General features: G+C 51.3%; 1 protein-coding gene across 2 annotated transcripts in view; it reads right to left on the bottom strand.

The window, feature by feature from the left end:
- Positions 1–16,358, bottom strand: part of ULK4 (unc-51 like kinase 4) — a 1,725,799-nt gene that overhangs the window by 61,889 nt on the left and 1,647,552 nt on the right. For both annotated transcript variants that reach the window (XM_085631567.1, XM_085631566.1), the window contains one exon: positions 726–814. In XM_085631567.1, coding sequence (XP_085487693.1) covers positions 726–814 — 89 coding nt within the window. The remainder of the gene's footprint in view (positions 1–725; positions 815–16,358) is intronic.

The following is a 16,358-nucleotide window of genomic DNA, read 5'->3' as shown; positions in this document are numbered from 1 at the left end:
CCACCATTGCGCGCAGCATCACAGTTCTCATACTTTTTCTAATGCACTTCGACCACTGGGCGTTTGCTAACAGGGGCCCCTCTGAACGGTTGCCCTCCACCCTCTCTATGCTGGAGTTGCATGGGTCAGCGTTACCCCTCTGAGTGCACCATGCCAAAAAATAAAATGTACAAAAACGATAATACGTTCCTGCGACTGCCACGTGTGCCTTCACATTCACAAACAAGACAGAAGACAAAGATGGGGAGCTCTGAGAGGGCAATTTCGTTTGTCTCACTATATCAGCACCATAACTAAGGCAAGCGGATCAGCGCTGCAAACAGATCCCAACTATAAATGAAAACGTGCTCATGGAAGGAATAACACTGTTTACTTTACTATCCTCCACCACCCCCCTCATTCCAACATCCCGACTGCTTCAAAAAGACATAAAAGGTTTAGTGGCCGTCACTAGAGGACAAAAACCAACATCAAATTAAAACAGTGAGCTGGAAAAGGGACAATGTGCAGCTTAGCCGTGAGCTCCCACATCAGAAGATTAAAGTTCACCAGGACACAAAGGGCAGCGGCTTGTGAACGAAGGGAGTCTCTGAGGACAGCATTGTGAGGCCGAGGCGGGGCAGTAACACGAGAAGCCAGTGAGAGGCGAGCGAGCCGAAGGCTGTCTCGGGGGCGGGGCCAACTGTCTGCAGCCCTGGAAAATCCCTTCAGCCCCAGGGACTCACCTGGCGGTGCGCGCGAGCCGCTGCAGGGTGTGAATCAGCACCTCGCCCTCCTTCTTAACGCTCTCCAAGTGCTTCTCGTTTGAAGTCAACTGTAGGGGGAAAAACGATGCAGATCTTAAGGTCTGGCAGTTTTCAAGGCGAGAGCAGGTGACTTTAGTACTGTACAATAACATAACATGAAACAGGTTTTATGACGAGGCCTTCGCAAACGCTCATTTCCATCAAACAGATTTCTGTAATGTTACTAAAAAGGCCACGTATATCATGCATGCAGTGTGACTTCGCACTTAAATAGCTACTTATCTGTTTTTTTCAGGTGCATCCTCGTCACTTCCTGCATACTTTTTGATTCAAGTATTCTTACCTGCCACACCGAGTACTCAGAACCTCTAAAACGAAGCAGGCTCTGGGGCCGAGATTACCAGCAGTGCACGGGTACAACTGGTTTCACATGTGGTAATGCCAGCTTCGGTAAAAACCCTTACTACAATTCTTCAGTACAAAACACATGCTAGTACTGCGTACCTGTCAACTGACCCACACTGGCCATGTGCCACGTTTTCAGTGAGATTCGCCCTCCTAGAAAGCTAAACGCCTCTAGATTTACGCAACCACATTGCAAGTCGGTATCACCCTTTGAAAATGTTTTTCTCCGTCCTCTTTGAGGGATTATACATTTTACGCATCACCCCCCCATCGGGTACCCTTCCTAATCCGAGAGACAATAGGTTGCAAACTTTGAAAGTTCCAAATACATTTTCGCAAGGCGCTACCTGAACGAAAACAGTAGCTAGACAGCACAGGACAGCTAGATTTTCTAGTTTATTTATCAAGGTGTGCATAGTATTCTAGTGAGTTATGCGCATTGGAGCAGAAACATTTTACATTCTTTAACATGATTAAAGAAACGAACAAATGAAACAAGTAAACATCTATGACATGTCACAAGCTCGAGACAGGCGATGACGTCTCAGCCCGTTCAACGTCAGCTTCGGAGGTTGATAAAATGGCTACCATTGTAGCACGTGCCCTATGAGTCACACCTCGGCTCGGCGCCACTGATGTATTTCAATAAAGAAATTATCAACCGCAAAAAAGCCAAAGGCAGACTTTGAAGTGCACAGAGCTGGGCAAGATGACAATCCTCGGAGCAGAAAGCACCGCCGCCGACACACTGACGAGCGCAAGCTGCTAATAGGTCCCTCAGCACATACATGTGCCTACCCAGGACATACATGTGCCCAGGTATCAACCATGGATATCCTAAGTACCTAATCACCCCGCCTTAAAAGAGGAGCAACGAAATGAGAGGAACACAGGGGAACTGTCCAACAACCTTCTTACTCACAGCATTAAAACAAATAGATGGATCTACAGAGGACAAAATCAATGAAAATGGATACACAAAATAAACGAATTAACAATGAACTTGAGAAAAACAAGGGGAGATGACATGCAGACACGGGGACGGAAAAGATAAAACTTTATTTAACTGCTAGCAGAAAAGGAAGAGGTTTGGGAGCACGCTACTGTGTGTTTATCAATTCTCTCACCACCAATTGGCTCTCTGGTTTACACTGCATGACAACAAATAGAGATATTTAAATGCTGCAATATCTTGATGCTTGTTAAAAGATGGTTGAAAGGATCTCACTACACAGTATTCTATTTAAAAAACATTATTTTTTCAGGGTCATATCTCGCCCAAAAGCGATTAGCATTAGCACTGTTTTACAGAGATTAGCTCTGAAATGACCATCTATATTAACCACACTCGATCCAACCTATAACAGCCTGACACATGTTTAACTACTTCAGAATCTGTCGCACACTTTCAAGCCAGGTTTAGAAAACAGGTTTAACTTTCTGCTCTCGGAAGCAGACAAGGGGAAAGTTTACATAATTAGGGGCCAATGAATGGGTAACACATCATGTAGATTTTATAGGGCCCGTAATAATGGAAACTCCTATTAATTCTATTCAGGTATACTAAGGCAGGACACTTTTGGGGGGTGGAGTAGGGGGGAATCATCGCTTGTGGCAAGGGACACCACTGGCTCTTCTCTGCATTCTCACCAGCAATGCCGGCAGGGCACAAGTCCTATAACAAGCATTTGCAATGCAATAGGTCTCGCAGTTACGAGAGTTTCAGCTATTGGCATTGTAAATAACAATACCTTTTATTTATGCTTAAAAAAACAAAGGCATTATTATTTGTAATGTCAATAGCTCAAACTCGCGTAAATGCGAGACCTATTGCATTGCAAATGCTTGTTGCTTCTTTGTCAGGCTTCGTACGTTTTAGCCCCACATGGAGCGACTGCTGCTCCCGGATATGTCATTGATGTTTCTGCACAATCTGTGTTTGAAACAATAAGCCCTGTTCTCTTGGGCGGAATCCTCCCAGGGATTAAAGGGGAGGGGGGCTCTCCAGGAGGTGTTATGGCCAGCATCCCTCCTGGACTCACGCGGTCTCTCAGGGCATGGGGGGGGGGGGGGGGAGGGGGAAAGAATGTCGGTGACTGTGTGTGGGACAGGAGGTGGGGGTGTAGCAGAGCCGGGGGGTTATGTTCAGTAGCTGTAATATTCTTTAATTCAAAGACACGTCTTGTCCATTTTGGAAGGATGATAAGCGGGGTCGTCATCATCATCATCTTATTTTTAAAGTGCCTAATTAGCATAAAGAGTGATCCAAGCTCTTGTTAACCTAAGAGCCTCCAATTCTACTTTAATCAGTGTAGCAAGGGCACCAACCCACTGATCTATGTTAGGCTATTCATTTAAATGAACCCCCTTAATGCTTGTTTTAATAGTGCTGAGTGATACTAGTGCTGCCCCTCGGCGCTAAAGTACAGCCCTCCATGCTATATACATGATTATTGTGTTTGTGCAGTGCAGCATGCTGCCGACTCACATAACACAAACCAGGTGGTGCTGCCCGGCTGGGACTGCCCCACAGTGACCCAGTGAGGGGGATTAATAAATTAGTGATAAGGGCGCGAGGCCTGCAGTGGTGTCGGCTCCTGTGTGTGAGATGAGTGCGTGCGGCCTGCAGTGGGGTCTGTCCTCGTGTGTGTGGCTCTGTGTGTGTGATGAGTGTGTGCGGCCTGCAGCGGTGTCTGCCCCGGATGTGCGTGTATGTGTGTGTATGATGGGTGTTTGTGGCCTGCAGTGGTGTTTGTCCCTGTGTGGGTGATGGGTGCGTGCTTCTGCAGCAGTGTCTGCCCCTATATATGTGTGTCTTTGTGTGGGTGTGGCCTGTAGTGGTGACTGGGTGTGTCTGCTTGTGTATGTTAGTGTTTGTGTATATAATGAGTGTGTGTGGGTCCTGCACTGGGGTATGTGTGTTTCTGCGTGCGTTTATGCGTGTGTGTGTGTGTGTGAGACACTGCGACCGGTTGTTTACTGTGACTATGCATGGGTGTTTATATGTGCGCTCGTGTAGTATCTGGCATGTATTCCTGTGTGTGTGTGTGCGCAGTTGTTTATGTGTGGTTGCTCATGTGTGGTTGCTCATGTGTGCACTGGTCGTAAGTCGTGTGTTTGTTTTTCAGGGCTGTTTGTAAGCATGTGTGGTGGTGAGTGTGTGTTTATATGCAGGTAGCGTGTGCGTTTCGAACCCGCATCTCATTTTTGTCACGTGGACACCGTTTATCAGTGGCTGGCGTCTCTGGTATGCTGCCTTCAGAAAACAACTTTCTGTACCAAAGAGCGGTGGACACCAAAAATATCAAATTTAAACAAGCATTGGCCGCACGCGCGCCTCGCGCTTGAAGTAAAAAAAAAAAAAGAAAAACAAGACAAGACCGGCGGAGCGTGGCGCGCGCGCGCTTGGGGGCGGGGGAGCGGACCCTTTGAAGTGCTCCCAAAAGGCGGATTGCATGGCGGCACGATGCGCGTGATTGTGCGCGTGCTAGCCATGCAATCCGCTTTTTGGGAGCACTTTTCAAACCCGCTTTCTATAGTCTCGCTTTGCGATCGCTTACGCGATAGCAAGGTCGAGACCTAAAAAGAAGTGGGGGTACTAACCTAATTAATCAGTATGCAAGTGGCATCATGGCGCGTGACATCACGGCGCGTGACATCACTGGAAGTGGCATCACAAGAAGTGGCACCACAAGAAGTGGCACCACAAGAAGTGGCACAACAAGAAGTGACATCAGATTTTAAGCCATCACATATATGTTTAGCAGGTCTATCATGAGTACATTTGAACACATTTTGAGTATACAGGGAAACCCTCCTGATTTCGGCAGAAGATTCACACTTCTGTAAGCTTCGCGTAAACCAATGTTGCCTTTTGTCAGCGTAAAGCTTCCTCTACCCATAGTGCTTTAAAAAAAAAAATTATATATAAATTATAACAGCATCTCCTCAAGGGCAGCGTGTATAAACGCTATTTATTTTGTGCAAAAACTGGGACAGATCAACAGATCTGATGTTCTTACAGTGCATGCATATCTCCTAAACAGAGCCCGAACAAAGGGAAAAGCTGCTTCTCTTAAGTATGTGTGAAGTGCTAACACGGTGAGAGCCTTTGTTTCTCCTTGCTGCATTTGCTTTTACGTGTACGGCACCAGACTGCTGCCAGTCAGGAGACTCGAACAAAAGGAGTCCCGAAGACCCCTCAGATTCGGCCTTTGTTATGGGCCCAGCCGGAGACAGAAATAAGAGAGCCCCGTCCCCGCCTGCACGTTGTTGCCGATTGAAAGCAGACAACAACGTTCATGCGCTGCTGAAAGTGTCCAGGTGTTTTAAAATGACACCGGGACGAATTCAGCATCTTTTTTAGTGGGGCCCTGTGGTGGCCCAGGACAGGCCACGTGGATGGGGACAGGATCGACAATAATCATGGACGGTGAGCCGTGTGATAGTTAAACCGGAAAGACCCCGAGCGGTCTTCCGATACTTTTATTTATACCCTCGAGGCGAGCCCGCCTCGAGGGGTGGGGGATGCGTGTATGTGTAGATACAGTGTCTCGTAGAGGCCGAGTGGCACTCTACATCCCTCCAACATTTTAGATAGTGCCCTTCATTTCAAAGTTCTCTCTCAAGGCGATGGGCATACATAGTCTCGGAGTCTTTGGCTGGAAGCTGGGTTACTGCGCAACCTGGAGCCCACTCCCCTGCTGGACACACCTCTCTCATCCCGGCCCCGGGGGTCAGGCTCTTCCCCTCGGGTTTGACTCTCCTGACGGTTAGTCGGGGTCTGACTGGATGCTCCGGGTGGAGTGCCTCTCCATTGCCTCGGGGACGCCCTTTCCGGGGTGTCTGCTCGCTCAGGGAAGTCAATCAGCTCCTCACTCGCTTCTTCACGTGATGGCTCTCCCGCCAGTTCCTCTCCGACTCTCTTGAAGTACGATGCGTTTCTGGTCACCCTCACATCGCCTCTTCCGGCTGTTATCATCGTTCCTTTTGCCGATAGCACCGTCCACACCTCTGGTTCAAAAGGCGTCCGGAACTTCCATCCCGGATGTCGATCCTTCACTATGACCCTGTCTCCGACCACTATGCAGTGTTCGCGGGCTCTCCGGTGTTCACTGGCTTTGTTGTTAGCTCTCTCTCTCCTCTCCTGCACCGCATCGTCATCCCGTGCCTTTGGGCTCCAGGACGGATCCGTCGGTATTCCATCCCGCGGGGCTTCTTTAAACAGGAGATGGGCTGGGGCACACTTCGTAGTGCAGTGCGGTGTATGCCGATACGCATCAAGGAACTTAGTTAGTGCCGCTTCCGCATCCTGCCCCTGCTCGACGGCGATGCGAAGAGCCCTGTTCAGCGTGCGCATCAGCCTCTCAACATCTCCATTCGCCTGCGGCCACAGAGGGGTGATTCGCCTGTGCCGGATCGCCCGTTGAGTCACGTAGTCCCTGAACTCCTGGCCCTGGAAGGGTGGTCCATTGTCCGACCGAACCACCTCCGGGTTCCCCAACATGGCGAAAGTCCTCTCCAGAGCCATCCGGATGTGCTGGAACGACGTGGACTCCACCACTTCCACCACCGGGAACTTCGTGTACACGTCCACCATTACCAGCATCTGCCTCCCATCCGGGAAACTGCCGAAGTCTACGCTCACATTGCTCCATGGGCGATGACACGGTTCCTCCGTGATGACCGGCGTAGCTGGTGGGTCCGCTCCTGTGATCGTACATGCCCTGCACCTCCGTACCAGCTCCTCGACCTTTGCGTCCATGGCCGGGAACCAGACCTTGTTTCTTAGGCGGGCTTTGGTCTTCGCCATCCCCTGATGGCCCTCATGCGCCAAACGCAAACACCTCTCCTGAAGTGCGCAGGGAACAACCAGCAGATGGCCTCGTAATACTGTGCCGCATTCACCAACACTCAGCTCGTGGCGGACTTGCCACATTTGCTGCTGGGCATGTTTCTCTTCCTCCGTGAGCACCTGATTCCCTTCTAGGAACCTTTTCCAGTTGTGGGACGCCAGGGCTTCTTTGACTTTGGTCAGGGTTCCGTCCTGGTCAGTCGCCCGGCCAACTTCCTCCAGGGTCATTGCATCCGGGCAGGCATCTCTGCCAATCATCTTCACGTAGGCGTCAGAGTATCGGACGTCTGCAGGGACACATGCCGGGGGAAGGTCTTCAGGGTGCCGGGACAGGTAGTCGGCCGGATTGTGCGCTCCGGGACGGAAGACCACTGTGAGTCGGTATTGCTGCAGTTGTACCGCCCAACGTTCAATCCGTGGCGGGGCTAGCCGTGTGGTGCCTCCAAATAGCGGGACCAGCGGTTTGTGGTCCGTGACTACTGTAAAGTCCTGTCCGAACAAATACAGATGGAAATGCTGGCAGGCCCACTTGATCGCGAGAGCCTCTCTTTCAATCTGGGCGTACCGCGTCTCAGTGTCAGACAGTGCCCGACTGGCATACGCGACCGGCTTCCATGTGCCCGTTTCGTGCTCCTGGAGCAGCACCGCTCCGAGGCCCACCGGACTGGCATCCACGACAAGCTCCGTCGGCTTCCCCGGGCGGAAGTACGCCATGACCGTCTTGTCTTGTAGGGCCGCCTTGATCTTCACAAACGCTGCATTGGCCTCTACGGTCCACCGCCAGGGCTGGTCACTTCTCGTGAGGACACGGAGGGGTTCTGACAACGCCGCCAGGTTTGGGATGAATCTCCCACAATAAGTCGCCATGCCGAGGAAACTCCTCACCTCGGTGGGTGATTTGGGTATGCTAGCTGACCTCAGGGCGATCGCTTTCTTGGGGTCTACTTTTAGGCCGTCTCGTGTGAAAGTGTAGCCAAAGAAATCAATGGATTCCTGATAAAACACACACTTCTCTTTGTGCAGAGTGAGGCCATGGTCCCTGAGCCGTTGGAGTGTGGCTCTCAACTGTGCATGGTGATCCTCTAGGGTGCATGAGAACACGAGGATGTCGTCACTCAGGTTGATTACTCCGGTTAAACCAGACAGGCTTTCCTTGATGGCATTCTGGAATACCTCTGCGGCCGACGATACCCCGAAGCTGAGGCGTTTGTACCTTCTCAGGCCCACGTGCGTCGCAAACGTCGTGATGTATCTGCTGCTCGGTTCCAGCTCCAACTGGTGGTAGCCCGCGTTGAGGTCTAGTTTGGAAAACCACCTGGCCCCATTAAGATCTGCAACGATATCATCCATGGTCGGCGTGACATGGCGCTCTCTTTTGACCGCTACATTGGGTAGCCGCATGTCAACGCACAGCCTGATTGCCCCGGGCTGCTTAGGTTTAGGGGCGACCACCAACGGGGATACCCAGGGCGTGGGACCTGAAACCTTCTCGATGACGCCCAGCGCTTCAAGTTTTGCCAGTTCAGCTTCGACTTGGGGCCTCAGGTTGTAGGGTACTCGTCGGTGTCGCAGTGCTACTGGCCTGACCGTGGGGTCTATGTGAAGTTTGAACTGCTTTCCCTTCAGCTTCCCCAGACCCTTGAACAGTTCAGGAAACTCTCTTAGGATGTCCTCCGCGTGTGCTTCGTGCACTTCGTTCGTAAAGAACACGAGGCCCAAGTCTTCGGCCGTGTGGCAGCTTAAGAGGGTGCCCCTTTTTCCTTCGGTCACGTGAAACCGGGCTATGGTGGTGAGGGAGCCACTGGTGACTGGCGCTTCAAACGTGCCCCTCAGGGGAAGGGGGTCGACTCCTCCATACGCATGGATCCTAGCCTTGGTTGGGAGTAGCGGAGGTCTGTGTTCCAGGGCCTCGAATTGCTGGGAGTCCATGACATTCACTGTCCCTCCGGTGTCTATGAGCGCCTGAAGGGTGGTGTCCATTATTCTGACCGAGCACATGGGAGGCGGCCTCCGCCGGCTCCCGGACTGGCCCACAAACGATACGTAGTAGACTTCGTCGTCCTCTTCTTCCAAGTCGAGGTTAGGCTGGTGCGGCACTTCCTTCTCTGCCTCCTCGGACTCCGCAATCGACAGTTGCCGGACCCTCTGCGTGAAACCCCTCGGCTTCCTCGGGGTAGGACGTGGCTGGCTACTGCGGCAGACCTTTGCATAGTGGTTCAATCTCCCGCAGCGGGAGCACTCGCGCCCTTTCGCTCCGCACGTGGCTGTGGGGAGGTGGTCCTCCCCGCAATTCCCGCAGGGCCCTCCAGGTGGCGGTCGTGTTCTCCCAGGCGCGGCCGTCGGCCTCCTCCGAATGACATCCACGCGCTCCTCCTTGATCTGGGGGGTTCTGGTGGCGGTCTGCACCGGGACAGGCTTGTGTAGGGCCGCAGCCATCTCTTCCGCCCTGACATCCGAAAGCTCGTGTGAACGGGCAAGCACCAGGATCTGATCCAGCGTGATCTCCGGCTGGCGCAGTATCAGTTTCCGGAGCAGTTTCGACTTGCATCCGAGTATGATCTGGCTCCGTATCTCTTCCCGGTGGTCGGCAAACTCGCAGGTGGCCGCCAGTTTACGCAGGCGTGCGTGGAACATGTCGATGGACTCATCTTCCAATTGGAGTGACCGTCGAAATTTGAATTTCTCGAAGTCCAGATTTAGCTGCGGATCGAAGTGTCTGTTGAGGGCCGCCACCGCGCCGTCGTAGTCATCCGCATTGCCCGTGTTCGGCAGGGTCTCGAAGAGATCATAGATTTCGGACCCCCCATAAAAAATCAGCAGGGAGCGCTTAACAGTTCCATCCGTCTCACGGGTCCCCGTGAAGTAGTTGTTTAGTTGACCGACCCATGCCTTCCAACGGGGTGCAGCAGTGGCCGGGTCCGCCATCTCGCTGAATGGCGGGAACGGGTTGGTCGTCGCATGGTGACGGGGTGGGTCAACTGCCTGATGTCCCCCTCCAGCAGGTGCAGCTGACTGGGCTGGCGCGGCGCTCCCTCCGGCACCTTGCTGGTTGCTCATCGCGAGCTGCAGGGGCACCACTCCTTGCGTCCCCCACACGAAACAGCTGGCAGGTAGGTGAGCGGCAGAGGATGCGCCGGGCGTGGGGCAGGCGTACTCACTCAGACCTCGAAGATATCAGCAGCGTCCCCCGCGTCTCCTGATGGCAGCAGCGACGCTCGGTACCCGCAGGAATCACCAGGACCAGAAGCGGGTCTTGTAGCAGCCAATGCTTGATGAGGGACAGTTGAAGAACCCTCTTGCAGCTGCCAGTGCTTGTTGCTGGCAGGACGTTTATTACAAGTATGTCCTTCTTTTGTGTTGTCGTCCTCCTCCTCCGGTCTCCTTGCACTCGCTAGTGCATGCTGGGTGTGGGGATCACCCACCGCGCGGCCAGGCCACAGCCAGTCAGAGGCCCGGGGCGGCACAGCAGGCAGCACGCAGGAGGCGCTCCGCGGAAGGCAGCGGGGGCGGGGCACTCCGAAGGCCTCACGGACAAAGGCAGAGCCGGGGGAGAAGAGGCTCGTTCAGCGCGTCGAGGCAGCGCCTCGCCAGACCGCGCCGGCACCAGGGAATCCACAGCACGTCTCCGGACCCTAGCACCTCCAGGAGACACACACGGGCGCCGCGGAGGGCCGGAACAGCAGGCAGCACTCCGAACAGGAGCGCGACAGGCGGCAGGCGCCGACAGCAATGGAGCGTCACGGGTGGGCTCCGATGACGCCGCGGGGCAGCCGGACAAGCTGGCAGCACGCAGCGGGACCTCCGGCCTTGTCGCCAATGTGGTGGCCCAGGACAGGCCACGTGGATGGGGACAGGATCGACAATAATCATGGACGGTGAGCCGTGTGATAGTTAAACCGGAAAGACCCCGAGCGGTCTTCCGATACTTTTATTTATACCCTCGAGGCGAGCCCGCCTCGAGGGGTGGGGGATGCGTGTATGTGTAGATACAGTGTCTCGTAGAGGCCGAGTGGCACTCTACAGGCCCAACTTCTTGTCACGGTGGACGGCGTCCACACTGTGAAAAAAGTGGGTGGATGCCGTCCACCCGAGTGTACCCCCGACTCGTGCCCTTGATGCCGGAGAGAGACATGGAAAAACATGAAGTGAAATTTAATTTGTGATACCACTTATAAAGCAATTTAAAAGCATTCACTTACTTCAGCATATATACTGATGAGAAGTTAGTGCTTTCCCAGATGTCATATAAACATTATTATAAAGTGCTTGTCTGTCCATCGGGCTTCTAGGTGTTATAACTTTTAGGGTAAGGAACATGTTGTGAAACTTATTACAACATATCACTGGGCCAACAGATTAGCTTAAAAAGTCATGTATTTCATTCCTTTTTGAAGGTCAATTAAAGTTATCACTTTTAATATCTATGTGCCACGCCTTTGGATGCCGGCCGTCAAAAGAGTACACGGTTAAGAAATTTCCTACACACAGCCAAAAGGCAAGCTTAGCAGTATTACAATGATACTGCAGCCAAGATGAAAGTGTGTCAACGCCAAGAGAGGTTTTTCAGTAACAATGGACGTGTAGGACAATTGCTCAAGGAAGTAAAATAATTAGCATATTAAGTGCTTCTAAGTGCTGATAGTATATTTTACGGCAAGGATCACACGAGGTAAGGAACAAACCTATCATCTAACACATTTTTGCGTCCTTGAGTGATAAAAAAACGTGGGTTGAGTATGCGCCATTAATGAAACTAACACTTCCCTGAATTCTTCTTTTTAGAAAATAACTGGGGTTAGAATGACCTCAATCAAACTGTTTATGAGACAACCACAAGCCAGAAAGGCTTCTTTGAGAAGCTCTTCTAAGACTTGCTCAATTTACCAAAGGAGGTATTAAGGACTGATGCCTGGAGCTAGATATGGACAGTACGTGGGATATGTCATAAAAAGGTGAACACTGCAACTCATGGATTGAGCGATAGTATTTGTTAAGTGCCCACCAACCGAGGGGTCTCTTGGGGCTGGTTTTAGTGGCTGCTTAACCTAACAGGCACGTTTTCAGCTTTTGCCTAAGGCTTACAAGAGAGTAAGAGGGCTTGATGTCTAAAGGTAGAGAGCTCTACAGACTGCAGTCTACTACCCTGTACAGAGCAAGAACAACACCACACTAATGTGGTCTTCTTGTATCTAAGAACCTACAGTATCAACTTGCTATTACCTCCTCATAAGTCTTCCCCGCCACATTGCTGATGTAGTGAGCTTCAGCTCCCCACAGAACCCTCCAAGCAAATTAGCCCTCTACCCTCCCCACCCCTCCCTAACATGGCTGGCCTCCTTCACCCCTGACCTACCATAAGAGGAGGCACAACCCACCCCACGTCCTGTTTTTTTTAGTTATGCGTTGCAGACTCTTCAAGCAAGTTGCAGGTAAGTGGGGTGAGGTCATGCTGTAGCAGGCCCGTATTCCTGATAAGGGATCCTGCTATGTGGACTCACTTGTGTTTTGGATATGCACTATTTATGGCCCTGCTATAGCGGGCTCTTAAACCAGCTTAAGCAGGGCTTTGTCAGGACGGTGTTTGTTGTATACGGGGTAGAGTGCTGAGAGCAGCTCTGGCATTGTGTCCCTTTCTCCGGTGCTGTTTACTGTGTCTGGATGGCTAGGCGCACCAGCATTTTTTTCTTCAGAGTGCTTCTTCACTCGGGTGTGCAAGCGGCATGCCGGCAAGTTGCTTCTGCATGGTAGGACCACCTATATTGGGCATGCAAAGTGGGAGACAGCGTTTCTGGAGGTGAACACTGTAATTGAGCTACAGGTTTTTCAGTGGTCTGACTGCGTTTCTGCTGCCACGCCACTGTCCAGTGCCGGCCACCTTGGGTTGTCAGCACCCTCTCCCTGCATCACTCCATGGGAGGCCCTTGTCTGGAGGGCTGCAGGTAATAATGGGTGGTGCCTGGTTTAGGGAGGGCACACCTGGCATGAGGCTACGCTTTGTATGAACGGCAGAGCATGTCTGGATGCTGAAGTGGTACATAGTGCGGCGAGCACGCCGACTGCTACTCTTTTGGGGTTGCTATCCAACGCGAGCCAGGATCTATTGCTCTCTGGTGTAGGCATCTCCCTGGGGTATGGCGGACCCCCTTCATGGCAGGGGTCCGAATCCTGTTCTGGGTGCATATAGCACCTATAGTGTCTCTTGAATTTTTGGATGTCGTTCACCTTGCCTTGTGCCTGTGACGGTCGGCTGTCTGACGGTGTATTGAACTGTGATTTTGGATTTGTTAGTCAGGGATAAGGCTGGCTCTGGTGGTGAGGGACAGCCCCGGCCGGCTTTGTCCTATTTTCTGCGATACAGCTTTTTACTCCATGCTGCTATGGGGGCTGCTTTCGAGGATCATGCCTTAATCGCAGATTCGGGGGGGTCCTTCCTCTCCTATAAAACAGCATATTGTTTCTTCTCCTGGTACACTTGCAGGCCGGGGATGAGGATATTATGGGTGGGACATGTTTTGATGGTGGTCCTGCGGCATATTGTGGCTTATGTGGCATTTGCATTCCCCAGGTATCTGGAGGATCAGAGGCTTTCCGATTGTCTGTGTGCCTCCCATTACAAGCCTCCATTACATGCACACCATGGCTCCGGTATTCCTACTGCCTGGGGTGGCAGATTCTCTGTTGACAGGGCTGTCCTGCAAGGGTACTAATATTGCCCTTTGGGGCAACATTTGCTAGTCCGGCTGTACAATGATGTGGCCTTGGGTTATCTCAATCGCCAGGGGGATTGCAGTGTTTCCTTTCTTGTGGCTCCCGGCTCAGGAGATTCTGCCCTGGGCGGAGTGCACTGTGTTGTCTTGGCGGGCTGTGTGTTTCCAGGGGTGGTAGTTTGTGCGGCACACTGCCTGTGCCGGATTTTTCCCCCCATGAGTTCTATCTCTTTGTCGACGGGTGTGTTCCTTGTGTTGCAGAGGAGGTTTGGGTGTCAGAGGGTAGTCTTCGATGCAGTGTGGGGTGGTGCTCTTCTGCCATGCTTTTGCTTGATTACTCCCTGTAAAGAGGCGTGGCAGTTTGTTGCGACCTCATTCCGGTGGCCGGCAGACCTGCTTTCTCCATTTTCTCTGATTCAGTTGATTGCCTGGGTATTATGCAAGGTATGTCTGGCGAATGCTTTTGTACTGTTGGTGGGACCAGGCAGGGAGCTTGAGGTTCAGTTCTTGAGTGGGTGGCTCTGTTGTCTAGAGTTTGCTCAGTAGGGGTGGTTACCTGATTTGGAGCTCCATATGTGCGGTGATTCTAGGGTCCTATTCCGGCCATTCGGGGTCATTTCTCCATACTTGTATGTCACTCTGGGGCTGGACTCTAGTTCGGTGGGTTGGATCTTCTTCCTATATTTTCTGTTTGTTGGCTTCTTGTAGGGCCTGGCTCCTTCTACGCTTCGGGCACAGTGGTCGGCTTTGAGGGCTTTCCGGAGTTCCAATTTTGGATGGGTTGTATTCTTTGGTTTCAACTTTGATGCATGGTTTCTTTCTTCAGAAGCTTGGGAGATTTGTCCTGCCCCATCCTGGGATCTCCCATTGGTGTTGCCGGCACTGCAGGCTGCTCGGTGTGTCCAGACTTCCTGCTTGCTGTCCATCACACCCTAAGTGCACCCCTCACTATTTGGATCAATACAATAGGCTTAGGTTGCTTGATAGAGAGAACTGAATCAGTATGAACTTGATCTCTCCCCACTACCAGATGAGGCATATGACAGTTTAATAATAGCCAGAACGTTGCAAAGTGCAATTGGACTTTGCTAGGTAAAACCTGGCATACTTGACTCGACCTGTCATCAGTGCCCCCCTGAAATCCTAGAATGCCTGCCTAGCTTCTTGCATGTATGCACTGAAGTCCAAAAACATAGCCAAATCAGGCCTCCGATATTTAAGTTTGCCCTTGTCTCATGCCAACTTGAGTACATTATCGCAATGTGTATAGTTTAGAAATCTGGCAATTAAAGGTCCAGGAGGCTCACCTGGTCCCTATGTGCACGTTCCATTACAAAGGTGTCTGTCAAATGGTCTTTAAGACAAGTGATAGTTTTGACAAACTGTTTCATTTTCCTAATGGTCATAGATACTTGGACCTCCTACTGTACAAATATTATAATGGTGAGACCGTGCCTCCAAATCTTTGTTTTTCGTCGTAGTCAAGGAGACAACTTTCGCTACGCATAGTAGAGTCTCATTTGACATGGTGGCTCCATATTTGATATTAGAATTTCAGACTACTCTATGTTTTTGTTTCACTTCGTCCAAGTGAATAGACGTGGTTTGATTCTTATTGTCAATGGTATGCAAGCTGCCTTTGAACTCTGTCAGGATAGACTTGACATCATCTTCCGCAGCTGCAGGAATCTCAGCTTGATGCATTCTACTGGACATTTCAGATGTTGTTTCAGTTGTCTAGGCACTCTTCCTAATGTAATACGTTATCTTGTTTAACTTCTGTTTGTTCTTTGCCATCTCTCTGCATGGAGCATTCCATCAGTTACATTCCTGGTCAATCCAGTTTGCGTGCATGATAGAACTGGTGTAGCAACCCCAGGCAAATCAATCTTCCATTCGTAGTCGTCACACAAAAAAATTATTGGTTGTTGGTCTGATCCAGATTAATACTTCAGGGCCGCCAAGTCAGGCTAGTCCAGTACCATGCATTCTACTTGTTTATCAAATGCTTACACAGCTGAAACTAGTAGGGTTATCTCATACCCATGAGGTATTATAATCCGAGTCCTCTTCTTTATGTTTCTATGCGTTATTTAGGATGGGTGAATACTGATGTGGTGTATTCAAGTGCAGTCTCCCAGTCACTGATGATTTACTGTGAAATGCAGAGCGGGGGTGGGGGGGGGTCTGCTTAATTTAAGTCTATCTGTTATGTACTTCTATACACCATGCCCCCTTGAGTGGACAGGCACCCCAGATTACAGCACCCAGTCATTTGATTAATACTCCACCTGTAGTAGGAAAAACTGTCTCTCACCTCTTCTAAAGTCACCTTCTGTATCTGGAGGGCACCAGGGGCCCTTTGGAACCAGCTTCTTGGGCAGGCTGCACCTCCCCAGTCTCTAGGGGACAACCACTACTGGTTCAGGGTGCCAGGACTGGTGCGGCCCGCTCCACTACAGGTATCCTTCAAGATGGTGGCCTCCACCACTACCTGTAGTCACTAATTCTCCCTCCGTCAGCCTTCCCTGACATGTCTGAGAACAAGAATGAGCCGCAGTTACCTTCCACATTTCCGCTTCATTCTGAAGCTACCTTGCCCAGAAATCTCAATGCCAGGGACGCAGGCCTGCCTTCAGGTGTTGT

Source organism: Triturus cristatus, chromosome 10 (genome assembly GCF_964204655.1).
Source record: "Triturus cristatus chromosome 10, aTriCri1.1, whole genome shotgun sequence".
Taxonomy (NCBI): domain Eukaryota; kingdom Metazoa; phylum Chordata; class Amphibia; order Caudata; family Salamandridae; genus Triturus; species Triturus cristatus.
Note: the sequence above shows the minus strand (reverse complement) of the source record. Positions and strands in the feature narration are given on the sequence as shown.